Source organism: Bidens hawaiensis, unplaced genomic scaffold, assembly GCF_021521415.1.
Source record: "Bidens hawaiensis isolate Kalapana, Puna unplaced genomic scaffold, B.hawaiensis_p1.1 tig00011076_1, whole genome shotgun sequence".
In the NCBI taxonomy this organism is placed as follows: domain Eukaryota; kingdom Viridiplantae; phylum Streptophyta; class Magnoliopsida; order Asterales; family Asteraceae; genus Bidens; species Bidens hawaiensis.
In genome coordinates, this window is record NW_027491854.1 from 271,148 (window position 1) to 298,377 (window position 27,230).

General features: G+C 34.9%; 3 protein-coding genes, 1 non-coding gene and 1 pseudogene across 4 annotated transcripts; all 5 read left to right on the forward strand.

Annotated features, from left to right (window-relative positions):
- Positions 1 to 4,314: 4,314 nt before the first annotated feature.
- LOC143537009 (uncharacterized) lies at positions 4,315 to 9,421 on the forward strand. Its single transcript, XM_077030883.1, has 14 exons — positions 4,315 to 4,718; positions 4,826 to 4,914; positions 5,340 to 5,559; positions 5,655 to 5,843; positions 5,930 to 5,987; positions 6,106 to 6,285; positions 6,479 to 6,609; positions 6,706 to 6,889; positions 7,285 to 7,344; positions 7,424 to 7,660; positions 7,779 to 8,037; positions 8,264 to 8,469; positions 8,582 to 8,632; positions 8,696 to 9,421. The coding sequence occupies exons 1-14, from the start codon at positions 4,525 to 4,527 to the stop codon at positions 8,984 to 8,986; spliced, it is 2,349 nt and encodes a 782-aa protein (XP_076886998.1). The 5' UTR covers positions 4,315 to 4,524; the 3' UTR covers positions 8,987 to 9,421.
- A 980-nt stretch (positions 9,422 to 10,401) lies between these two features.
- TRNAG-UCC (transfer RNA glycine (anticodon UCC)) lies at positions 10,402 to 10,473 on the forward strand. The gene has a single exon. It is a non-coding gene; the product is annotated as a tRNA-Gly (tRNA).
- Positions 10,474 to 10,949: 476 nt separating this feature from the next.
- LOC143536978 (protein WHAT'S THIS FACTOR 1, chloroplastic-like) lies at positions 10,950 to 12,478 on the forward strand. The gene has a single exon (XM_077030849.1). The coding sequence runs from the start codon at positions 10,960 to 10,962 to the stop codon at positions 12,391 to 12,393; it is 1,434 nt and encodes a 477-aa protein (XP_076886964.1). The 5' UTR covers positions 10,950 to 10,959; the 3' UTR covers positions 12,394 to 12,478.
- Positions 12,479 to 14,070: 1,592 nt separating this feature from the next.
- Positions 14,071 to 17,120, forward strand: LOC143536979 (translocase of chloroplast 34, chloroplastic-like). The gene is made up of 8 exons (XM_077030850.1): positions 14,071 to 14,092; positions 14,560 to 14,663; positions 14,741 to 14,848; positions 15,150 to 15,274; positions 15,392 to 15,656; positions 15,744 to 15,812; positions 16,493 to 16,654; positions 16,844 to 17,120. The coding sequence occupies exons 2-8, from the start codon at positions 14,565 to 14,567 to the stop codon at positions 16,919 to 16,921; spliced, it is 906 nt and encodes a 301-aa protein (XP_076886965.1). The 5' UTR covers positions 14,071 to 14,092; positions 14,560 to 14,564; the 3' UTR covers positions 16,922 to 17,120.
- A 955-nt stretch (positions 17,121 to 18,075) lies between these two features.
- Positions 18,076 to 21,081, forward strand: LOC143537010 (pentatricopeptide repeat-containing protein At1g73710-like; annotated as a pseudogene).
- Positions 21,082 to 27,230: the final 6,149 nt, after the last annotated feature.

Below are 27,230 nucleotides of genomic sequence, written 5' to 3' on the forward strand. Positions count from 1 at the left end.
ATTTATATACTTTTTTGGGTTTAGTTTTATTTATTGTAATGAAATTTATAATATACTTAGAGTTTGATGATAAAAAGATTTCACAAATAACTAAGATGTTATAACCCGGTTTAAAAGTTATATGGGTTTGGTAAGACCCAAGACCCGGTTTTTTTTATTATAAAATTGTTTCTTAATTATAAATAATATTTTTTTAAAAAAAATCATATATAATAATTTTTAGTATATCCTATTTTATAGAATTTTCAGATCAATAATTTGGTGAGAATAATTTTTAATTTAATGAGATATTATAACTTGTTTAAGAAATATTTGGGTTTGATAAGACCCGTACCCGTGAATTCGGTTCAAATAAATGAGAAGCTTCCATTTAAAAATCAAAAAAATCTGATGACTCCAAAAAAGGGGGAGCGACCACGTCGCGACACGTAGGATTTTTATGTTTTCGTTTATATATATTACTAGTGTTTATCCCCCGTATTACGGGGGCTATTTTACATTGCTCGTTTCTAATATTTATTTATTTTTTGAATTTTTATTTTTTTTATTGTATGAAAGTTAATAATATACTTATGGTTTGATGATAAATTGTTTCACAAATAACACGATTTAAAAGTTATCTGGGTTTGGTAAGACCCAAGACCCGCTTATATTTTTACTATAAAATTGTTTCTTAATTATAAATAATATTTTTTTTAAAAAAAATCATATAATAATTTTTAGTATATTCTATTTTGTAGGATTTTCACATCAATAATTTGGTAAAAATAATTTCTAATTTAATGAGATGGAATATATGGGTTTGGTAAGACCCATACCCGTGAATTCGGGTCAAATGCATAAGAAATCTTCATTTAAAAATCAAGTAAATCTGATGACTCCAAAAAAAGGAGAGCAACCACATCGCGACACGTAAGTTTTTTATGTATTCGTTTATACATGTTATAGATTGATAGATAGATAGATAGATAGATAGATATATAGATTAACTAAGCATACACACGCTTTCAGGGTGTTAGAAAACATAAATGAAATAATTTAAAATGTTGAGATGTTTCAATCATTATTCTTTTGCTAAAAGGTGATACAATTATTGGATTAAACAATGTCACATGATTCATCATGCGTGATTGCCTGTATTTGACAATCTAGACATAAATAGGCGTTTATGCCTTAAATCATGGGTTGATCCACTGTTTGGATTATGTAGGCTGATAATTTATATACGAGATACAAATACATAATACATATCTACACGACTGTAACATGTAACATGTAAGGTCTTAACATGTTAAGTGTACTAAACAAGTAGACATGAATTTACCTGTTAATTTTCGTGTCTAAATAGGTAAAATCCATGTTTAGTACCTGGTTATATTTTTATAATTAAATATATATATATAATTATAAGTTATCATAAACCCTAAATTCTTAAAACATTCTCACTCTCTGTTTCTCAGCTGTCACCACTCACAAACATTCCTTCCCGACTTTTGTTTCACTAAACAGGTTGTCAACTATGTGTTTCTAACAAACTCTTATCGTGTATTATTGTGTATACCAGGTAGTAACAGGTTCACATTCGTGTTTGGGATACAAGTACACGATAAGTGTTTGTGTCGTGTACACCAACACATCTCGTGTTCTGTCTTATCGTGTACTGGTATCCACAAATCACAATATGCCAGCCCTAGGATTATTGATAACACGTCATGAATGTTTGATGTTGTTTTAAAGATGTTTAGTGGTGTGATTTTTTGCTATGATAATGCACATGAGGTTTATAGTATGCATATCTTGGGGAGTCAACGAATAATCGAATAAGTAAACAAGTCGAGTTTAGCGTCAAATGTAGCTCATATAGCTAAGGTGTATGACCTTTCTATACACAGTTCGTTTAAGTCAGTGGGCCTAAACAAGCTGGGCAAAGAGGAAGTCAAGATCCAGGTAACATTCTAACCTATATATATTTAACCCCAACAACTATATACATGTCGCATGCAGGTTCAAATAACGACATCCATGTTCTTGAGTAGTCACTTATAATAAACCAAGTTACTACCAAGTCGTTCCCAACACGAGTACTATGTTTTTGATGGTATCCCCCCCCCCCCCCCCGAGTGGGTTGTGTTTATTAAATCGTTTGTGGTTCCCATCGGTAAAAGTGTAACAAAATTTGTACAAGTTCAAAAGAGTGCGAGAAAAAAAATCGAATGGGCATTCGGTGTGCTACTTTAAACTTGACAACGGGAATTTGTTTGTATGTTCATTTTCCTTTTAAATGTAGATGACCGGCTGTACTTGTGGTGTTTAATAATTAAGAATTAACAATAAATAACTGAATATTAATAACTATTTAAGTTTACATTAACTATTTTTTATTTATGCTTTCAAACAATAACGATCCTACTAGTGTTATATTTTCATTCTATTATTTTGTTTAATTAAAAAATAGTAATAAATTAAAGCCCCATGAAACTTCAAATCACAACAGAGCTTCATGACCTAAAGATTTTAAAGCCCCAGATACCACGTGATTAACGACTTAGCCCTGGACTATGCGGAGTGGATTGTGGATATCGATTTGTCGCCCAACTCCACCCTCCCTTCTTGGTGCCGTCAGTCGGTGAAAATGCCGCTGACTTGATAAGCTAAAGTAAATAAATATTTTTCATGCTTTGTATTCTTGATGAGGATGATAGTTTCAGGAATGGTGAGATTTAAAAAATATTGGGACAAAGGAAGGGAGTGTTTGGTACGGACACAACATATGGATAGGTACTCTAATTTTGTTTTAAACTACGTTTATACTTATCAGGTATTTTTTTATTTTAAGTTTCAAACAGGTTTTAAATTAAGTAAATTGTATTCTTGTTATTTTTTTATATTTTGAATGAATGAATTTTAAATTTACATAATTTTTTATGTTAGTCATAACATATTAATTTTAGTTATATTAATAGTAGTTTTATTTAAAAAAGAAGATAAGTGGTGAATTGATGACCATAGTAGAGTGAAATAAAATGGAATACGAGTGACGTTAACGTGACACTGTAAAATAAGAAGCAAAATGATATCCACATCGTAAAGTCTAAAGTGGGCTTTAAAGCAATAAAACTCCCTTTACAGTCTACAATACTTTTAAACTTTCTTGATTTCTTCTGAAGTATCATTTATGATGGCAGGTTATTTTCAAACCACAATGATGATTATTACATTTACTTATTAAATTAAAAAAACAAAAAACACACCGAAATAATAATAATAACAATAAGAGTTAATGGCCATTTTCGTTCCTGTGGTTTGCTGTTTTCGCCACTTCAGTCCAAAGTTTGAAATTTTGTCAATTTCGTCCTCACGGTTTTAAAAATTGGCCAATTACGTCCCACCGTCTAACGGCATCCAAATATGTCGTTAGTTTCAGGGGTATTTTCGTCTATTACACATTTTAATAATTAAAACTTAATTTATATATATACCTTATACATATATATATATATATATATATATATATAACCTAAAATAATATAAACTCTCTTTCTCTCTCTCTCTCACACAACCGGAAGTCCGGCAGCCACCACCAACCCACGACCACTTATGACCACCACAACCAACGACCATGATTGGCCAGGAGTGTGTATCGAAGTTTATAAGCTTCATCACCGGTGAAGCTTCCGATAAGTGTCAACGAGAGAAACGGAAGACGATTAACGGATTTGCTTTGGGAAATGACGACGTTAGGGTTTGAGGAGTATATTGAACCGTTGAAGACGTATTTATCCAAGTATCGTGAAATGGAAGGTGAGAAGATGACTACCGGACGTCTCAAAGACAAGGACGGTTCGTTCGATGGTTCCGCCGGTGCCGCTGTACACGGGGTTGGTGGTGGCTGCCGGACTTCCGATTGAGAGAGAGAGAGAGTTTATATTATTTTAGGTGTTATATATATATATGTATGTATGTATGTATAAGGTATATATATAAATAAAGTTTTAATTATTAAAATGTGTAATAGACGAAAATACCCCTGAAACTAACAACATATTTGGATGCCGTTAGACGGTGGGACGTAATTGGCCAATTTTTAAAACCGTGAGGACGAAATTGACAAAATTTCAAACTTTAGACTGAAGTGGCGAAAATAGCAAACCACAGGGACGAAAATGGCCATTAACTCTAACAATAATAATAATAATAATAATAATAATAATAATAATTTCCAAAACACATAAACAAATTAATATTATTATTGTTGTAAACTTGTAATGTAATGTAATCAGATTTGATCAAATAAGTTCCACCAAGGTCCTCCCATCTTCGCCGGCCGGACTCCTCGTTTCTCGCCGGCGCCGTCACCGTCACGATCTCATACCTAACACTCTCACAAACCCACCCACCTCCTAAATCATTCCCCCAGCCTTCAATTAATTTAGGGTTTCTTTCTTATTATCATTATTATTATCGGCGTATTGATCGAAGGGATGCTAATCACACTCCACAGCGTAGACATCATAATCGTCAGATATGTTCCGTCGTCTTAAATGGTTCATAGCTGGTCTCAATCAACACCATAAAACACCTAAACCTAAAACCGATGCCAAACGCTTATCGTTGCCCAGACACCGTTATATTACTAATCGCAAGTCAATGTTGGAGGCTCTTCACGAAGTTGCTATTTATATCCATAGGTTTCATAACCTAGACCTCTTTCAACAAGGGTAACTTAATAATAATATTATTATTATATTGGATCTTGTAACCCTAGATGAGTATTATTAAACCATTAATGCATCATCTTTTATATTATATTATATTATATCTACAGGTGGTATCAGATCAAGATCACCATGAGATGGGAAGATACTGAGTATGCTTCTTCTGTTGGTACTCCTTCAAGAGTCATTCAGTATGATGGTACATTCTTCTTTACTGAACTATTCACATATTAATAATATTATTATCCAGTTTTCATCTAGTTTCCAATGTGTTTTATTATGTCTAACTTGGAGCTAGGTATAGGACTACTGGGAGGGATACATTTAGTACATGAATGGTAACACATGTGTAGACCTTATACAATACAAGTTTGAATAGTAATCTTTCGGCCCCTAAGACCCAAAGCTTCGTTTTTAGTAGGATCGGGTTTGCTGTTTAAAGGGTGTTGCGGTGCAGCTTGTTGCCCTTTTTACCTGCCACTTTATTTTAGTATTTGAGTTTAGCAATGAAAAATGAAAAAGCCATTAATGATTTAAATCAGAAAGTTTGAATCTGCTATTAATATCATGTCACGTGATACAAATATACGAGTATCTTGCAACATTTTTTTGTATGAATTGCAGCTCCTGATCTTGGTTCTGATGATGTATTGGGAGTTTGGAAGATTGATGACACAGACAATAGTTTTTCATCGCAACCTTTTCGGATTCGATACGCAAGACAAGATATTCTGTTATCGGTTATGATATCTTTCAACTTATCGCTTGGTAAATTCGAGGGTCCGATAACGTCTGCTGTAATTCTGAAATTCGAGCTTTTGTATGCGCCTGTTTTGGAAAACGGGTTAGTAGACAGTATTTAATGATTCATATAGTTATACCGTGTTGAATGTTAATAAATAGTTATTAGATATAGTGTTTTTAATGCTCCATCTGCAGCTCCAATATGCAGGACTCGTCAGATGTTTCCCCTGCTGCTGTTCATGAATTCAGAATCCCGCCGAAGGCTCTTCTTGGATTGCATTCTTACTGTCCTGTTCATTTTGATGCGTTTCATTCTGTGCTTGTTGATGCTAGTGTCCACATCAGCTTATTGAAAGGAGGTGTTCATACTATGAAGAAACACAGGTTTGTTTCTAGTTTTGTCGCGTCAGTCAATAATTTATTCTAACTGTATGTTGACTTCTAGACCGTTTACTGTATCGCTTTTCTAGCAGCAATTCTCATAGCAATGAAGAAGCTTCCAGTGAGAAGTATGACAAGAAAACTCAAGTATGCATTTCTTTTTCATATATTATTTTCATATATTAATTTTGAATATTAGCTTCAACTTTAATAGTTTCGTTTCTTATAATCTGTTTTGAGTTTTAAACACGTCTTGCTGAAACAGGTCTCGCTTGTGAAGGCGTTTTCAACTTCTCGTGCTGTTCTACTTCAAGAGCTAAAGAATCTTAGTAAGGCGATTAATGAAACGGTTGATTTGACTGGTTTGACTTCCCAATATGAAGTGGACACGGAGGCTGCTAATGCTGACTCACACGTATCTGAAAACATGCAAAATGTTGCTAAGGTTGTTCACTTATTATTCGAGTTGCTTCTTAGTTCAGCTATTTTAACAACGTATATATATTATTTGTATGTAAGGATTAATGATATCAATTTGATTTTCAATTATATGCAATGCAATTTTTTCTGTCAATTTAGTTACTATACTGTTTTTCTGGTACATTTTAAACAACATATCATAATTGCATGATGGACAGATTCCACACAGTACAGTTGATTTCTCGAGTGAGTACCTGTATTCCCTACAAAGTGATGAACTCAACCGTCTTTTTCATTCACTTGGAGATCAAATTTTATACTTATGGAGTACATTTCTAAAGTTTCACAGGTTTGCACCTATTGAATTTTGCATATCTTAATAAGGTGAATGCTACATATTGTGTATATTGTCGTTATCATAATTTTATATTATACCTCACATCAGGGCAAATAAAACAAAGATTTTGGATCATTTACGCAATGCATGGGCTATCGATCGGAAAGCTGAATGGTCAATATGGATGGTATACTCTAAGGTTGAGATGCCACATCAATCTACTGACATTGATGACTCAGCATACCATGGCTTACGTGGAAAAGTGCCTGCTCACCGGAAGATAACCGAAGATGTAAGTTTGTTACCTTTCATTGATATGTGTTATGACACCGATCATCTAGATAGTCAGTGTTTAGTATTTGGATGAAATGATTCTGATTATGGTTACTTAGGGTTCTAATAATAAACTAATCTTTTAAAGAAAACTAAAAGTATTAATGTAACCCATGTTAAAAATCACGTTTCTCATTTTTTAATCCTATCGTGATATAAAGACATTTGTTGGAATTACATGTGATTTTTTTTCCTGAATATTATCAGCATGTAAATTTAAAAAAAAAATATTATTATAGTTGATAGATGTAGATTGATATGTTTAAAAGTTTAAATATCTTGACACTATCTAAAAGTGTCTTTTTTTATCATCTTTTTACAGACCTGAATTTATGAAATTATTTTCTTTTTCAGCCTGCCCAAGCTGCAGCAACGCGGGCCGAGCTCCACCGTCGTAGTATTGCACAGATGAGGGTGAGCTGGCATTCTTTAAAAGGCTTCATTATGCTATTTACCTTATGTGGGTTTTTAACCTTTTTTAAATTGTAAGCAGATAAATAATTGTTCACTGCAAGACCTTCAGATATTTGGAGACCCCTCACGTATACCTATTATAATCGTGGAACGAGTAGTAAACGCACCATTGCTTTCACCGAGTGGAAATACTTATTTCAGAAACACAGACCCAAAAGATTCAAATGGCACGATCACACGTATTGACCCAAGTTTTTCTAGTACCAAGCAAAAGAGCCGTATTTTGAAGATTGCTGTTTTCGTTCACGGTTTCCAGGCACGTTAAGCCATTTACATATTCCCAATTCAATTTTACCATTTATAGGCGAACGGGTTAAATCGCCAAACATTAGAAAAGGCTAACATGAAAAATTAATTCTTGATGAAATAAGCAGGGGCATCATCTGGATTTACGCCTCGTGAGGAATCAGTGGCTTTTAATAGATCCAAAAGTCGAGTTTTTAATGTCGGAAGTTAACGAAGACAAGACTTCTGAGGACTTTAGGGATATGGGGTTAAGACTTGCTAAAGAAGTTATTGCTTTTGTTAAAAAAAAGATGGATAAAGCCTCGAGATCCGGTACCTTAAAAAATGTGAAGCTTAGCTTTGTCGGACACTCTATTGGAAATGTGATTATTAGAACTGCGTTGGCAGGTAACATATTGAAATTGTTTCGGGTCACTAGTTTTTTTACACGTCTAAATGGGCCTGCTTGGGTTGACCCGTTAAATTTTATCCATTTGGCCCGTTTCCTTTTAACCAAGTTAAAAAATTTAAACATTTGACACATTTCATTCTAAAACCAAGTTTTTTTAGATCTACACATTTACCAGTTAAGGTTCTCTTGATTTATAATTGATTCTATAATTTGAAATTGCAGAGAGCATAATGGAGCCATATCATAGGTACCTGCATACATACGTGTCTGTATCGGGCCCACATTTAGGTTATCTTTACAGTTCAAATTCTCTTTTTAATTCTGGATTATGGTTGCTGAAGAAGCTTAAGAACACACGTTGTATTCATCAGTTGACTTTCACTGATGATATAGATATAGAGAACACCTTCTTCTACAATCTTTCCAAGGTACATTTTATCCTTCTCAACCTAAACAATAAACAATGAACAATCATTTCAGGGTACATTTTTTTAGCAAACTCTTTGTTTAAAATCTCGTTCCTTGCTTTTGTATTTTCAGCAAAAGACGTTGGAAAGTTTCAAGAACATAATCCTGTTATCGTCTCCTCAGGTATATATATGTATAATATTCTCGTTTATGAAAACTTGGAGTAACACGATTGGTCCTTTTCAGGATGGCTATGTTCCTTATCATTCTGCTCGAATCGAGATGTGCCAGTCATCATCAGGTGACTACTCAAAACGAGGCAAAATATTCCAAGAAATGCTCAACAACTGCTTGGAACAAATACGCGCACCATCCTCTGAGCAACGCATGTTTATGAGATGTGATGTTAATTTTGACACGTCATTGCAAGGAAGAAACTTAAATACAATAATCGGACGAGCTGCTCATATCGAGTTCTTGGAAACCGACATTTTTGCAAAATTTATAATGTGGTCTTTCCCCGAACTGTTTCGTTGATCCGTATGGAAAATAAATGCTCACACATCCACGAGATGGTTAAAGATGGTCAACGCCAAGTTCTGTTGTACGAGGGTGGGTCAAAGATGAGTTGGTCAAGAAAACACGTGTGCCTAAGCATGATGTTTGTATATTATGATGTTAGAAAGGTGCAAGGTGGCTTTAAGGTAGGTGATTATAAGTTTATGATTCACTTTATATTTAGTTTATATTGTAGATTTTCAGTTATAATTAATTCTACTGGGGTAGAAGTTTTAGGTATCCAGGACACTGTATTTTATGTAGTTTATGGAAAAGGATGACAATAGATGAAATCATGTGTTTTCCTCTTAATTTTCTAGTATATCTGGCATTCTTTATATTTTTTGGTTGGAGATGAATTAATTTTGTTGGTCAAAGTGATCATGATTTTAAATTTTTTTGGTACAAGAGTGTAGTGTTTATAATAAAATGAACAGGTAACAGATTGTTGACCCATAACCAACACAAAATCATATCCACCTCAACTATTCATTTCTAGAAGTGAAATTAACTCTCATTTAGTTTTAACTTTTAACTACTCATTCTTTAATTCTTTCCTTGTCTTAAATCTTGAGTTGAGTTTATAAAACCAAGTTTGTTAATTTGGCATGCTAGATAACAAAACAAAACCATTTATGAATTAACAAATAAAAAAAGGGTTCATTTGAGGTGGAGTCATTATTTGTTTAAATTGTTAATAAGTTAGGTATTACCGTATCATTGTAAATTGACATTAAACGGGTTGACCTGAATCATGAGATAAATACAACACAAACACAACATGATTTGAAGTGTCTAATAGCATTCTCATCCCATTCTCTATAATTATGTGAGGAGAGTTTGCAAATTATAGGGTGAGGTGGTGAGTGATTGTGAGTGTAAATTATAGGGTGGAGAGGGAAATGTAGTGATTTTTTGTAAATTTGGGGAAACATTGTTTGCCCCTATTTATTTTTTAATATTTGTTTTATTGGTTGTGAGCAGAGGAGAGAGAAAACTGTAATGATAAATGTATAATATATATTATTTAATTAAGCAGAAGAGAGAAATGTAGTGTTTTTTAGTGTAATTATAGAGATATGGATGGGGAATAGGTTGAGAATGCTCTAATACCACAAAATCCTTCAACACTTCAACTTGTCATGTTTAACTCACCCAAGTTATAAGAACATTGCTATCGAAACATAATATAACCTCGATAAGTGAATACTTTTACTTGAAAAAGTGGCTGATTCTTTTCTTAAATAAATAACTGACTAATTTGTGTATTCTGCTTTTGTGTTAAGTATTTGTCTATTTTATTACCATGGTTATATTTTACGGTAGCCTTAGCTTAATCAAATATTTTTGACATACACAAATAAAATATTTTCAAGCTACCAGTACAGCACTTAGCGTTTGTAGTCCAACGGTTAGGATAATTGCCTTCCAAGCAATAGACCCGGGTTCGACTCCCGGCAAACGCATTTTTAAATAACCCTAGTATACAAAATGTATATATAATCTCTTTAAAATTGAAATTATCTTTATCTTTTTTGGGCAAACACTGGACCGTCTGAGGTTTAGCGAGGCTCTCATCACCTCCGGTAAGTAAGCTCAACAACTGTAAATTGTTTCTTGATGCTGTTTTTTACGTTATGGGTCTAATTTTTTAACTGCACACCATCTGTTTGATGAAATTACACACTCACTTCTTGTTTCTCAATGAGCTTGCCTTCAGGGTTATAACTTAAACCACAATCTTATCTTGAATCTTGATGATTTAGTTGATCGTTTTTTGTTATGTGTGTAATTGGGTATTTGGGTTAGGTTAATGCCCACCAACTGTTTGATGAAAGTCCTCTATGAACCCATTAACATTTTAAACATTTTTGCAGCTTAATTCTTCTAAATTTGCAATCATGAACCCATTAAAATTTGAATCATTTTCGCAGGATTGAAGTTCTCTCAACATGGAATTATCTCTTCCTCGTCCCGTCTCATTCACAGGTAACAAATCCCTAACTTTTCCCAAATCGGATTTCCTTCGTTCACCGTCTTTCTTGAATCCCAAACCCTATAAAAACAATCACACCAAATTATCAAAACCACAAAACCCCTCTTTTAGAATCACTGCATCCATCAAACACGTTCGTGACCCGTCGCTCGACAAACACGTGGTAAAACAGAACAAAATCCGGTTTGTACAAAAGCTAAAAACTTTACTTTTATCCAAACCAAAACACTTCATGCCACTTCGTATATTAGGCAAATGCCGATCTTATTTAACACTTTCGAAACCTCGCTCACTCGTATCCATGATTCATCGTTATCCAACCATATTTGAACTTTTCACCATCCCGTTTCCGCCAACACCGTTCAATGCAGTAAAAACGCTTCCCCAGTTATGTGTTAGACTCACTCCAGCTGCAGCATTGCTTGCAAGTCAAGAGTCAGCCCTCAAAACCGCCATGTCAGACTCGTTAGCCAACAAGCTTCAAAAGCTTCTTATGCTAGCCACTCATCATCGTCTCCTTTTGTCAAAGTTGGTCCATATCGGGCCTGATCTGGGCCTCCCTGCGAACTTCCGAGCCCGGTTATGTAACGAGTATCCAGACAAGTTTAAAACTGTTGACACGTCTTATGGGCGTGCACTCGAGCTTGTGTCGTGCGATATTAATCTAGCTAAACCGTTACCGGTTCCTGAAGTCAAACCGGTCGGATTGATAGTTGACCTTCCGTTAAAGTTTAACCGTTTGAGGCTGCGTAAGGGGTTAAACGTGAGACGCCATCATGAACAGTTTTTGATTAAGTTTCGTGAGATAACGGATGTGTGTCCGTATCGTACGAAAGTAGATGAGTTTGCAAAAGAAAGTTTAGAAGCTGAAAAAAGGGCTTGTGAAGTTGTGAGGGAGGTATTAAGTATGATGGTTGACAAAAGGACATTAGTTGACCATTTGACTCATTTTCGAAAAGAATTTGGTTTGTCACATAAGTTGAGAGCTATGTTGTTGAGGCACCCAGAGTTGTTTTACGTGAGTTTGAAGGGTCAAAGGGACTCGGTTTTTCTGGTCGAAGCTTATGATGAAAAAGGCAAACTTTTGAAGAAAGATGAATCTTTTATAATGAAGGAACGGTTGTTCGATTTGGTTCAGGAAGGTAAAAGGATGAGGCGGGAGAGACGGGTTGGTTTTAAGAATGATTTTGGTTATGGGAATGATGTAAATGTTGAGGAGTATAGTACTTATAATGAGATTGATGATGATGATGATGATGATATGGAGGGTTTGGATGACTTGTTTGAGTTTGATGATTTTGATTTAGAGGTAAGTGATGATGAAGAAGAAGAAGAAGCCGTGGAAGGAGAGTTTTGGTCTACCAACAGTGAATGGTTAGAACCTTGGTGATAATAGCTGCTGATCTTGTAATTATGTGGTTCATTATGTTGTAATTGGTTAATATTACCAGTAGTCGCTACTTATATGACCATATTCGGTATGTATGACGTTCACGTTGTGCGTGTAAGATATAGTGGGGGAGAGAGACTGTAACATAGTTACATAATCGTCTTATATAGTATTAGTTAAAGAAAGTTGTAGAAGTGCTTATGTGGTTATTAAAGTTCTTTAATTAAAATTGGTTTGGTATTAGATGACTGTCTATGGTCTATCAAAATGTGTTTAGATCCAAAAGCTGATTAATTTTGCATGGATTGAAACATGAAACAAGAAGGGGCCTGTCATGGTTACCGAAACACTTATTGTTCATATTCGTTTTAAATGATTTTTATAAATAACTGTTAACGCATAGTCTTACGAGTTTCCCAATAGTATAATTTTATTAAAGCCGCTTTTTTTTTGTTTTTCAAGTTGAGCTTGACATAAGTACTAAAAAACCCAAGTTGATAATAATACTATTGTTTAAGTTTTATTCAAATATTTTGAGATTTTGAAAATGTTATTTAAAAAAAAAGGAATGTAGAATGACTATCAAAGGGGGAAAAAATGCCCCTGAGAATTTGGTCTAATGGTATCTTGGTGTGTTATGAGATATTTCTTTAGAGGTCGAGGGTTCATGTTATGTTGTTGATATTGATGCAGTATTATTATGATTAGATTAGTTTGTCGTTTAAAAAAAACGAAAGTAAAAACATGTATTAACCTATCAATATTACTTGGATTTTCTTTAAATTGTGTGATCACATATTCACAATCAAACTAAACTGTACAGTATACACACCTAAGGAGGATACATATTTTTTCTTCCATAAATAAGTTATTTTGAAAGAGCTTAATGTTAATAGCACATGAGGTCCATTTTGTTTTTATTAAAGCATACTTATGTGTTTTTCTTTATCATTATTTTTTTAGAAAATTGGTTTTTATTAGTCTCAACTATTATCTTTTGATCATTGCCGGGCCCAACTAACGCATTGGTCACTGATGGTCCAAACTTTTAATGTATTTGTTTCTAACGGTCTGCGGCTAACAGAATCCTAATGTCGTTAATTTCAGGTCGCCGGAAAAACATTTTTAGCTGGGAAAGTTAATTTTTTTCCGGAAAACACCACATGAACACCGGCACCACTACCAACCAACCACCATCACTTAAGCGCCATCAACTGATTTTGACGATGGTTCTAGGTTCAGACGACCTCAATAATTAAGGCTTTTACTAGAAAAATGTTTCTAAATGTACGATACAAAGTTACCATGATGTTTGGGACAAAATTTTAAGTTTTCGGGAAAAAATGCGTGTTTTCCGGCCAAAAACGTTTTTCCGGCTATCTGAAACTAACGACGTTAGAATTCTGTTAGTCATGGACCGTTAGGAACAAATACGTTAAAAGTTGGAACCGTCAGCAGCCGATTCGTTAGTTGGGACCGGCAGTGATCAAAAGACGATAGTTGGGACAAACAAAAATCAATTTTCGTTATTTGTTTCGTGTAATTTCAGTGTATTACCCAAAATACCCTTTCCCACAATTTAAAATACAAAAAGAAGTTTATATCTAGTTGATAACTCAACAACTTCATAGAGGGTTATCCATTATCATATCACTCTTCCCTCTGCCTCCGGTCACCGGAGTTTATTATTATTCTTCCGGTCTCCGGCAAGTCTCCTCTTATCTTATCTTCTTCTCACATTTCATTGTTACTTATCTGTCACCATTTCATGTTTTTGTTAAATTCACATTATATAACCGTTTCTTTAACCGAATTTTGGTGCAAATTCTGTCTGTTGAGCTTACATTTTTGTTATTTGGTTAGACTATTGAAATGATTAACTTATGAATCTGGATTAGAGGTTTGTTTTGTTTTAACTTATTAACTTTTCAGAAAAGTTAATAAGGTGTTTGGGAAGTCAGGATATTGTAAGTCATAAGTTAAGTCAGGAATTCATGATATTATTTATGACTTATTAACTTATGTTGTTTGAATTAGTGGAATTCTGACTTTGAAAATGAAATTTATATGGCCAAAAAACTAGTAAATTAATGAAAATACAAGATTCACAAGTTTTTATAATTTTAAAATATTTAGCTAAAATAAGGAAATTTGGGAAAACTGCAGTTTTAATGGCGTCTCAGTTGACCCGGGAATGGAGTGGGATTCAGCAGTTCCCGCCAGCTACGCAAGACAAGTTGCTTGAATTGTTGGGAAGGTTAAAGGAAAAGGTGAAGTTAAAGTTCAAGAAAGTTGAAGAATTTGTCTATAATTTTTTGATGATTTATGTTCATATAATATTTTGCAGAATAAGAACAAATTGACAATCCTTGTAATGGGAAAAGGTGGAGTTGGAAAATCTTCAACTGTCAACTCTATCATTGGTGAGAGAGCAGTTACCGTTAGCGCCTTCCAGGTACCTAGTAACTGAACACTAGTGTGTCTGTCACATCATATAGGCCGTATGTTAGGGTGAAAAATGGTCATACTCACCGTATGACTTTGTTAGTAGTCACATCAGTCATTTTTTGTGTTAGTCATATGACATTTTTCACTTGTCATACGACCCGTATGATAGTTTTTGCATGTCATGCAGCCTGTATGAAACGTCAAAGGGTGATTGTATAGTGTGTTAGTGGTGTTTCTTTAACCAAGCCCTTACTTGATACTTATTTATATGTTGATTTGCTTATTTATTCACTAAAATGATATTGTAGTCGGAAGCACCAAGACCCGTAATGGTTTCACGTGAGCGTTCAAGGTTTACGTTAAACATAATCGACACACCAGGCATTGTCGAGGGAGGATACGTCAATGACCAAGCCATTGAAATCATCAAAAGGTCATCTTTGTTTTCCCTGGTTTTAAGTAAACGGGTCAAAATAGTTTCAGATCAAAGTGATATAATTTCAACAATAATAATAATGACACTAAGTTTTCTATATGGTTATCTGAGCAGGTTTCTTCTGAACAAGACAATAGATGTTTTGCTTTATGTGGACCGACTAGACGCGTATAGGGTTGACACATTAGACAGACAGGTTGTGAAAGCCATAAGTAATATTTTTGGTCAAGAAATATGGCATAGAGCAATATTAGTGCTCACACATGCTCAAGTTTCACCTCCAGATAGTCTAACTTACAACGAGTTTTTGTCAAAAAGATCCGAGGCTCTTCTTGATGTTGTATATCTTGGTGCTCGGTTCAAAAAACAAGATAACGAGGTGCATCATCTCGTTAAAATTACTCTCTCCCTCACACAAACAATACATATACAAACATATTATACTAAATTTGTTATGTGTTTGCAGGGCATTTGTATTCCTGTTGGCTTGGTTGAAAACAGTGGAAGATGCAATAAAAATGGGAAAGATGAAAAGGTTGGTCACTTGACTTCCATTAGGCGCGTTTACTTATCAATTGGTTGACCCGTAGGCCTGTAAATGAACAAGCACGGACATGTTCGTATTTGTTTGTTTAATGTTAACGGAACAAATGATCGAACATGAATAATCAAACGAACATAGTTTTCTTGTCCATGTTCGTTTATTAAGAAAATGAATGTGTTCGTTTATATTCGTTTGTTAACAATATAAATGAACGGTTCATGAACGTAAACGAACAAACATAACTGAGCTAAAACCAATTTAAATGAATATAAATTAACGAACGGAGGTTCACGAGCGAGACATGTGATCATGATCGTTTGTTTAACTAAAAGAACAAAATTCTTTGTTCATGTTTTATTAATTAAGTGAACATAAACGAACTTCCCGCCGAACAGTTTTACGAGCGATTCACTAAATGTCCGGTGTGTTTGTATGTCTATGGACCCGATTGGGTCAAGTAAAAAAATTGCAAGGGGTTGAAAATTGCTCATAGTGACTGAAATAATATACTTTCGGTAATCATATTTAACATACTAATTATTTACGAAAATATATGAAAACATTAGCCAAAAAGTGTTTCAGGTCTACCCAACCCAACCTGGCCCGTTTGACTGTTAGTTAACCCGCCTCTTTTACCATCTCTAACTTCCATTGTCGATTCATTATTGCAGATTCTTCCAAATGGTACTGCTTGGATACCCGGTATAGTTGAAACAATCACGAAAGTTGCGTTGACTGAAAGCAAAAGCATATTGGTTGACCAGAAGTTGATTGATGGGCCCAACCCGAATGACAGAGGAAAGATATTCATTCCTCTGATCTTAGCATTTCAAGTAAGTTTTTAAAAATACTAATTACTATGTTATTTTTTATTAAAATAAAATTTATAAAATTTTGAGTTAAAAAACGATTAAGGAGCTTACTTTCAGCCTGTCTTGTTTTGATTTGACGCGTTTGAAATAAAACTCAACTCACATTATTAACTTATGTTATTCTAATATCTGAATTATGTATTTGGACAGTACTTCTTTGTCTTAAAGCCTATTCAAAGGTGGATCAAGAATGATATTAACAAAGAGGAAAAGCCTCAATGGGCATGATCGCTGTGAAATTACGATGATACCCTCGACCATGCTACTAGCCGCATCGAACAACGATGATCCGTGTTGAGTTTTTTTCTTTTAGTTCATAATTTGAGAGAGCAAGCTTTGTTTGATTGAAAACTTTACCCTTTTTGAACTTAAATTGATGTTGTTTGTATTTTTGGATTGACAGTATGTAATAGGCTGTGTTATAACACATTGCTTACTATATATAAAATTTTACAAGTAATCAAATTATCTTATAAAATAAAAAAATATCAATCTAAATAAATATGTATGATCGAAGATTTACAAATATGGGGGCAATGCACATCATTTAAGTTTTAAAGTTAATTAAAAAAGACCTTAACGCCCAATTTCCTTTTTAACGGTCAACGGATCTTCCAAATGGGTTACTGGTTAAACTAACTGCATCGGGATACACTCGTCTTTCATATTAATAAAATGACTAAAGACAGAAATTTAAAAGGTTATACAGAGTTCACCAAAATTTTGTTAGAACTAGTTTAGCATATCAAGTATCAATTTTGTCTCGCTTGTATGGTCTTTTGAGTCTTGATGAGTTGTTTTGGTTCACAGTTTTACCTTGTATGTATACCAGTTAAGAATAAGTATCATATCGTGCCAATAATTTGGCACGGTATGTGTATGGGTATCAATAAGAGTTATTAGTATCATATCGTGCCAAATTTATTGGTATGGTACGTGTACATGTATCGATAAAAGTTCGGTACGGTACCCGCTTTGATACCATTTTGTTTTATTTTTCTCCAAATCTACAGTGACCTTGATATTTCTACTGATACGGGTAACAAATAAACTGAATTGGTACGAGTACCGGTAGACTACCAACATTCAATAAACCATAATACCTTAACCAAAACATACTACCAAAACCAATAAACCATTATATTTGAGTAAAATAGCAACATGTCTTCACGGGTCTTACCCGATTTATGTAGAGAGAATGAGTCAAAGCCGCGAGACCCGATTTCTACTCACCACTAAGGCTAAAATAGCAACAAGGCATAAGATGAAGGACCTTAAAGAAGCTACTTAAATAAAACAAATTACAGGGTTTTCAAGTTCAACTTTCATAATATCATTTCCCCACCAGAGGCTTCCGCCCTGCAACTTAAAAAGCCGCCATAATGCTTCAAATTTGCAGCTACAGAGAAATCACACACGACAACAACAATAATAATAGTTGTAAGCTTCAACCCCTTCATTATTCTTCCAATTTCATTTCTGTTAAACGATTTTACATAAAACGACACAAATTCCCCATTAGGGTTTATCTAGGGTTTAACTTCAACCCCAAAATTCCTTCAAAAAAAGAGGCTTTACCTGTAAATAGTTATAATAATTCAAAAAATAAGAAGCGGTACGGCGGTCTGTTACCGTCAATTTTGAAATCTTTGGATTCGGAAGACGATATTGAGAAAACCCTAGGTTTGTATTATGGGAAATTGAACCCGAAAGAGCAGACTATGATTCTGAAAGAACAGAGGAACTGGGAACGGGTGGTTCGGGTTTTCGATTGGATGAAATTGCACCCGGATTATTTGCCTAATGTGATTCATTACAACGTTGTGCTTCGGGCTTTGGGTCGGGCCCGGGAGTGGGATTATTTGAGACGGTGTTGGGTCGAGATGGCGGAAAAGGGGGTTTTACCGACGAATAATACGTATGGGATGCTGGTTGATGTTTATGGAAAAGCGGGGCTTGTGAAAGAAGCGTTGTTGTGGGTTAAGCATATGAAGATTCGAGGCATGTTTCCTGATGAAGTTACTATGAATACGGTGGTACGGGTATTGAAAGATGGAGGCGAGTATGATCGGGCTGATCGGTTTTATAAGAATTGGCGTGTTGGGAAGGTTGTTTTGGATGATTTGGAGTTTGATTCAGAGGCGGCTAGTTCGTCTCAAGAACCCGTTAATTTGACTCAGTTTTTGTTAACTGAGCTGTTCAAAACCGGGGGGAGAGACCATACACCGAGCACGGGTTGATATGATCACGAAACTCAAAAACCTAAGTTAACTTCAACTTACAACAATTTAATCGATTTATATGGAAAAGCGGGTCGGTTGAAAGATGCAGGTAAGGTGTTTGATGAAATGCTTAAGTCAGGAGTCCCGATGGATACGGTTACTTTTAACACCATGATCTATACGTGCGGGACCCACGGGCGTTTATCAGAAGCCGAGTCGTTATTAGCTAAGATGGAAGAACGAGATTTATCACCCGACACGAAAACTTATAATATCTTTTTCTCTCTATATGCTGATGTGGGCCACATAGATCAAGCTCTTTTTTGGTATAACAAGATACGTGAGGCAGGTCTTGTTCCTGATGATGTTACGTATAGAGCGGTTATTAATATTTTGTGTGAGCAAAGAATGGTTAATGAAGTTGAAAATGTGATTGGCGAAATCGAGGAGTCGGGATTTTGTGTCGATAAACAATCAGTTCCGGTAATTGTTAAAATGAATGTGGATGAAGGGTTAACCGAGCGTGCGAGGTTAATATTGGAAAAGTGTGAAAAGAACGGTGGGTTAACGTCGAAGGGTTATGCTGCGGTTATTGATGTGTTTGGTCAAAAGGGTCTGTTGACCGAGGCTGAGTATGTGTTTAATCGTGAGCGGGAAAAGGATGTTGTTGAGTACAATGTTATGATCGAAGCGTACGGGATTTCACGCGCGTATGATAAAGCGGTTTTATTATTCAAAGCAATGAAGAGTCGAGGCGTCTGGCCCGATGAATGCACGTATAACTCGTTAATTCAGATGCTTTCGGGTGCGGATTCGGTTGATGAAGCGAGAGATCTTGCGAATGAAATGTGTGAAGCGGGTTTTAAACCCTCGTGTTTGACTTTTTCTAGTGTTATCGCGAGTTACGTTCGGTTGACCCGAGTGTCAGATGCGATTGAGGTTTATCACGAAATGGTCAAGTCTTCGGTCAAACCGAACGAGGTTGTGTTTGGTTTGTTAATAAACGGGTTCGCAGAAGCCGGCGAGCTCGAAGAAGCTCTTCGGTATTTCCAAATCATGCAAGAATCGGGAGTGTCGGTCAACCAAATTGGGTTGACTTCTTTAATCAAGGCCTATAGCAAAACCGGGAGCGTTGACGGTGCGAGAATGGTTTACAACAAATTAAACGAGTTCCCGGGTGGGCCTGATGTCGTGGCATCGAACAGCATTCTAAGTCTTTACGCAGATCTCGGTATGGTAACCGAAGCGAAATCAGTATTCGATGATTTACAAAAACGCCATCAAGCCGACGCGGTTTCATTCACAACAATGATGTATGTTTATAAAAACATGGGTATGCTTGATGAAGCCATAAACGTGGCAAACCAAATGAAAGATTCGGGTTTATTAACTGACTGCCCGTCTTTCAACAAAGCGATGGCGTGCCACGTCACCATCGGGAATCTAACTGCGTGTGGTGAAATGCTTTACGAAATGTTAATAACCCGAAAGTTACAACCGACATCGGGTACATTTAAAGTATTATTCACCGTGTTGAGAAAAGGTGGGATCCCGGTTGAAGCTGTTGAGCAGCTCGAATTTGGTTATCGGGAAAGTAAAGCGTACGCGAAACAAGAGGTTGTGTCGGTTGTGTTTTCGGTTATCGGTATGCACGCGTATGCATTGGATTATTTTCAAAATAATATTACATTCGAATCGGGTTTAGAAAACTTTATCTATAATGCTGCGATTTATGTATTTGGGGGTGCGGGGAGAATTGATGACGCGTTAAAGGTGTTTATGCGGATGCAAGACGAGGGTTTGGAATCGGACATTGTAACGTATATATATTTAGTCGGGTGTTATGGGAAAGCGGGTATGTTGGAGGGGGTGAAGCGGGTGTATGGTAAAATGAAATATGGTGAAATCGATCGAAGCGAGTCGTTGTTTAAGGCGGTTATCGAAGCGTATAAGTTTATGAACAGACATGATCTTGCAGAGTTGGTGAACCAAGAGATGAATTTGAGTTCTGATGGAGAAAACTTGAGTTATTCTGAGGGTGAAGATGAGTCTGATGAAACATATGTAGATTTATCTGTAGAACTGTAATGATTATTTGTACCAAATCTATACACCGGATTTATCTAGAAAACCCAAGGAGCAATCTGTGAACTTGTTCAAGGTATTTCGTTTATATCATCTATCTGTTTATTACAATAAACCAGTTTTTATAGGCATGGGAAAGATATATGTTTTGGTACCTAATATATCAAACTTAAACGATGTGAAACTTCGTTACAATAATCAAAACATGCAGAAAATATTACTGCTTTGAAACTTTAAAAGGTACATTGTATGCAGCCCCAAAACCGTCAACACAATGACACATTAATGGCCATTCGGTAACTCGTTTAAGGACCAACTAGTTTGACAACCGAACAAATAAGTGACCATATTAACTTTTGGGCTGGTAGCTCAGGGTTATCCTTATCGGTAGTTATCACCTTCTCTCTTTCTCTGTCTCTGGTCACCGGAGTTTATTATTATTCTTCCGGTCTCCGGTAAGTCTACTCTCACATTTCATCATCATCATCATCATCATCTTACTCAGTATATCCCACCAATAGCAAAGTTATGGTAGGGTCTGAGGAGGGTAAGATGTAGACAACCTTACCTCTACCCCATGGGGATAGAGAGGCTGCTTCCGGTGAAACCCTCCGGCTCGATAATAGTTTTGCATCAGGCCTTGGACATAGGGCACATAGCACTCAATCATCGGGACACCGACTGATTGGTGCATGCACCCTTGTCTTTCGGCTATCAACGCCACCACATGATGCTTGATTAACCTTCCGCCACTTTTAACATTATTTTCACGAGATTAGTAAAATAACGTCAAAATTAGTGCAATTTCACGTTTGCCCACCCGAGGGTTCACACATATATGCGCGCACCGCAAGCGGGACACTACTCTCACATTTCATTATTATTATTATTACTTATCTGTCATCATTTCATGTTTTTGTTAAATTCACATTATATAATATAACCGTTTCATCATCATCATCATCGTACTCAGTATATCCCACCAATAGCAATGCTAAGGTAGGGTCTGAGGAGGGTAAGATGTAGACAGTCTTACCTCTATCCCATAGGGATAGAGAGGTTGCTTCCGGTGAGACCCCCGGCTCGATAGTAGTTTTGCATCAAGCCTTGGACATAAGGCACATAGCACTCAATCATTAGGGACACCGGCTGATTGGTGCATGTGCCATTGTCTTTCGGCTATCAACGCCACCACATGATGCATGATTAACCTTCCGCCACTTTTAACGTTATTTTCACGAGATTAGTAAAATAACGTAAAAATTAGTGCACTTTTACTTTTGCCCACCCGAGGGTTCACACATATATACATTATATGCGCGCACCGCAAGCAGGGCGTATAATATAACCGTTTGTTTTACCGAATTTTGGTGCAAATTATATTCTGTCTGTTATGTTTGCATTTTTCATATTTGTTTGGATAATTTTGATGATTTATGTTCATATAATATTTTGCAGAATAAGAACAAATTGACAATCCTTGTAATGGGAAAAGATGGAGTTGGAAAATCTTCAACTGTCAACTCTATTGATGTTGTTTGTATTTTTGGATTGACAGTATGTAATAGGCTTTGTTATAACACATTGCTTACTATATAAAATTTTACAAGTTATATTATTATAGAAACATGATCAAATACATTTTATTCTTAACATGAAAACAGTGAGAACCAATTTGTTGTTATGATTAGGTTTATTTTTATAGGTGTTTGCTGCTATTTTTTTGTTAGTATTTGCTAATTTTCGATTATGAGACGTTATAAGTATTTGCTTATTTATATTTTTTTGTTATTATTAGATGTTTTCTTTTGCTGTTATAAGTATTTGTTGGTATATGCTGTTATTATTTAGATCTTGATTTTGATTCTTTTGTTGTAGTTTTTAGGTTCTTTTCTTTATTATTATAAGTCATTGTTTATGTAGATTGGCATTGTAGTTGGTATTGTTTCTTACGTTCACATTTTTAAATAAATTGACATTATTTCCTACGTACTCATGTTAAGATCAAAATGTACGTGAAGCTTCCCCTATTATTATATATTTAACAAATAAATATGTATTATTGAAAATGTACAAATATGCGGGCATTGCATGTCATTTAAGTTTTAAAATTAATTGAAATTACATTAACGGCCATACTAATGGAAGGACTAGTGAGACAACTTTAAAGTTTATACAAATTTAATCAAAATTATGTTAGAATTAGTTTAGTATACCAAGTGTTAGTTTTGTTAACTTATAATTGAGTTATACACTTATACTTTTAACTAGTAGAAGAGCCCGCGCTTCGCAGCGGGACACAACGGGAGTTCGATCAAGTTGTGATTCGGTTTGTTGTAGTACCACCATTTGTCATTTGATATAGCAAAATTTATGTTCGATATATTTTTCGTACTAGCCCTGCTTGCGGTGCGCACATATGATGTATATATGTGTGAACCCTCGGGTGGGCAAAAGTGAAATTGCACTAATTTTGACGTTATTTTACTAATATCGTGAAAATAACGTTAAAAGTGACGGACGGTTAATCAGGCATCATGTAGTGGCGTTGATAGCCGAAAGACAAGGGTACATGCACCGATCAGCCGGTGTCCCGATGATTGAGTGCTATGTGCCTTATGTCCAAGGCTTGATGCAAAACTACTATCGAGCCGGGGGTCTCACCGGAAGCAGCCTCTCTATCCTTATGGGGTAGAGGTAAGGCTGTCTACATCTTACCCTCCTCAGACCCTACTATAGCTTTGCTATTGGTGGGATATACTGAGTACGATGATGATAATGATGATATATTTTTCGTACATATAATAAGAGATAAAAGTATGAAACTTACTTTTGTTGGTAGCCTTAGAGTTGTCTCTTTTGCTGTAAGGATCATTCCCAGAAAAAGCCCATTGAAGGCGCTTTTCAATACAAAACTTAAAAACTCCTTCCAGGTTGAGCTTCAAATTACCAGCATTTACCCACTTAACTTGGTCAATTACTTGTAACCCCCCCCCCCCCCCTTCTCTCTCTCTCTCTCGACATTTCAATAACATCAACGGTTAACCTATTTTGATGAAAATAATCTCCACCAATAAGTACCGGTTGCGGTTGCGATGACAATGGAAACGAATCATATGTTTTTTTTTACTTATGTATTTTAATTGCATGAACCTTTAAGTAGGATGATGAGGATCCAACACTAATGGAAGAGACTCGGCTGTGTTTTTTAAATGATGTGATTAAACTAACACATCCAAATATCCAATGCCTATGTATACCAACAAAAGTAGGGCAAAAATTCAAAAAAAAAAAACCCGCAAACCGGTTTTAACGGCTAGGATTCTAAACCAGTCAGAATTGAAGGTTCAAGTTTAAATAGAATCTGTCTCACCAAAAATCATTTTTGCTACCCATTCGGTTCAGTTTGAAAACCGCTTTTGGATCACAAAGCGTTTTTCTTTCCAACTCTACAAGTATTTTTGAAATTTGATTTTGTATTTATATATGTTAAATCTACTTAAATTTATACAATCCAATGAACTTACTGAATACATGGCAGTTGATTTTTTTTTTAACTAAAGAAGTATAATAATTATTTTACATTAGTGAAAATAAACAAACGTGTTACGTATGCAGAGCACTAAAAAAACGCACATTTATAAATAATGGATTTTAACATATTTCTCCTTGTTAGACACCATCAATTACATATTTTCTTAATAAAAAAGTCAATTAAATATTATCTTTTCTCACAAAGGGAAATATGTAAATGCCCATAAAACAAAATTAAAAAAAAGTTGAAAACCGTAAGGTGATCACATCTTTTAGACCATTCGTGTGATTTGGTTTTATCGAATACCATCTTTTAATATGACGATTGGTTAAGATACCAATTTACATCAAAACACAATTATAATAACAATAAAGCTGAATAAATATTCTTAAATGACCAAAAGATTCATAATATTGTTACATTTTGGTACACACTTATCAACTCATGATGCCGAGCTCAACGTAGCATCATCCAAGAAAAAGCAAATATGAAGAACCTATTATGATAATCATGTTTCCCATGAACAAAACCACATCTAGGATAGGAACAGCAAGTCCTCTAGCCACTTTAATCAGTTCCCTCCACAAATTCAAACTACAAAATCCAACATTATTATAAGCATTTTCTTCTAAAACTTGAGTATAACATAAAAGAGACTCCAAAAGAACCAAAAAATTTAAACTCAACCTTCAAACCCATCTCACCAAGTAACTTAAAGACTAAATCTCGTTGACCCATACACCTGGGTACCAGCACGCCCGTTGTAAGAAATAAAACACATAAAAGTAGTTCCCTGGAGACGATTAAATTATATAAAATCATTATTGTTCTCAAAGATGTGCAATATTCTGGTGGACTCGTTAATGCAGTCAAAGCAACTTCCTGAAACAGTGCACGAGCATAATCATAAACTTTAGTATGAATGTTTCTGATGGCAGGTGTAATGCAAGACTGGCCTATAGCCCACCCGACCCTCCATCGTGTTACACAATAAATAAGTAAATAATAGTGGCTGCAAGATGGGCAAGTTAATGAGTCTGGTCACGAGTTGAACGGGTTATTTAGTAAGGTTGAAAATTGATGTGGACCTGTTGCACTACGAGTCTTGGACAAGGAAAACATTAACAACCAAGAAGTGCAATTGAATTCTCCCCTGAACTATACCATGCCATCTTTAACCAGAATGCTTCTTTGTGTAGGGATAGAAGGGCATTTTTGTAAAATTTGAAACTTGACATACTCACTGCAGGTATTAACCATGACTGTCATGGGTAGTTGGGTCCCTTGAAATATGGTAGAACGGGTCGTTGGGACAATGAACCGAGATTAGTCTGGGAGAAAATTTCCAATAGTTTACTTGTTCAAGCCCATGATCAACACTTCTCATAGCAGCTTCGCCTTTGAAGTTGAAGCAGTACATCGATGACCAATAATCCTTTCTGCCAAGTTCCGTAAACAAAAGAACAAGAATTAATCAAAATATGTCCCAGTTTTCTAGAAATTATAAATAAACTATGTGTTAAAAAGGAAAAAAAAAATTATACATATTAATATTATACCTCGATTCAAAGTTCTATATTTGATTGCTCTTTATATTCATCAATCGCGTATCCTTTGTCACCATTTTAAGTCAGAATGATGTAGTTTAAAAAACAAGTACCTGATGAAAAACGATATTATTATGCTAGTAATATGAAGATGAAAACGATTTAAGAAGTCGAATGTTGTTTGAAATGAGTCATATTTTAATTTTATAAAACTAACTAAATTGTTATAGATCTAAAACAATTTAATGAATATAAAATAAAAATAAACGAATGAACACAAATGAACAAATGAAACATATCTAACACATACAGGTAATTAAATCTGACCCGCACTTTGCTGTAACTGTAAATAACTTTTAACATTTACAAACTACACGCTTGAATTTTTTAATCCTTTATTTTATCGTTTAGCAATATGCTTTTTGGAACAAAGGGCAATTACTTTTTAATATATTTTAAAAAACATACTCTGCATTATCTAATCCTAATATTGTGCAATGATAATTTTACCCCCGTCTGTATAATAAACACTTTACATATATATAAAGTAGGCGTACTAATATAATCGAGGCGACCCCAAAGTTTGACTAAGCTCAAGCCCGACTCAGTTGAACTGTTTTTTCTAAATCTCGAGCTCAGCACGTGAGTAGTTTTATAAGTTCGAGCCCGAACCGTTTATTATTCATTACTTATTTTATATACATTTTAAATATACCTATATCTATATTTTCTTTATAATTGTTATATATAGCATAATATATCATATTTGATTATTTTTGTCACAATCTTATATACATACATATTTTTATAGTAGTTAATTTTGTCATAATTTTATATACCATAGTTTTTCAAGGTCGGCCTCAGATCGGCTCGTTTGCACCCTTAAGTATATATAAGAAAATGTGTAACAGTAAAGTACCATTTTTAAGCATAATATGAGTTGACTGAACCGGTTGCATCCTCTATTCAACGTGGTTAACGCAAGACGCTCCATTTTTTAATAGTTTTTGGTTCAAATTCAAATCTTGCATCAAAAACCTGCAAGTGCATTCATATTTCAACATGGAATCATAATATAAAAGTACATAAATATAGGTGTTTAATAAATTAACAAAAAAGTAAATTCTCTAATTCTCCAAATGAATGTT

Bases quoted from the DNA above. Each gene is read 5' to 3' on its own strand.
- LOC143537009 (XM_077030883.1), top strand. From the start codon at position 4,525: ATGTTCCGTCGTCTTAAATGGTTCATAGCTGGTCTCAATCAACACCAT. The intron at 4,719-4,825 runs GTAACTTAATAA...TTATATCTACAG, and splicing joins CTAGACCTCTTTCAACAAGG to GTGGTATCAGATCAAGATCA. The intron at 7,345-7,423 runs GTGAGCTGGCAT...AATTGTAAGCAG, and splicing joins GTAGTATTGCACAGATGAGG to ATAAATAATTGTTCACTGCA.
- LOC143536978 (XM_077030849.1), top strand. From the start codon at position 10,960: ATGGAATTATCTCTTCCTCGTCCCGTCTCATTCACAGGTAACAAATCC.
- LOC143536979 (XM_077030850.1), top strand. From the start codon at position 14,565: ATGGCGTCTCAGTTGACCCGGGAATGGAGTGGGATTCAGCAGTTCCCG. The intron at 14,849-15,149 runs GTACCTAGTAAC...ATGATATTGTAG, and splicing joins TTACCGTTAGCGCCTTCCAG to TCGGAAGCACCAAGACCCGT. The intron at 16,655-16,843 runs GTAAGTTTTTAA...GTATTTGGACAG, and splicing joins CTCTGATCTTAGCATTTCAA to TACTTCTTTGTCTTAAAGCC.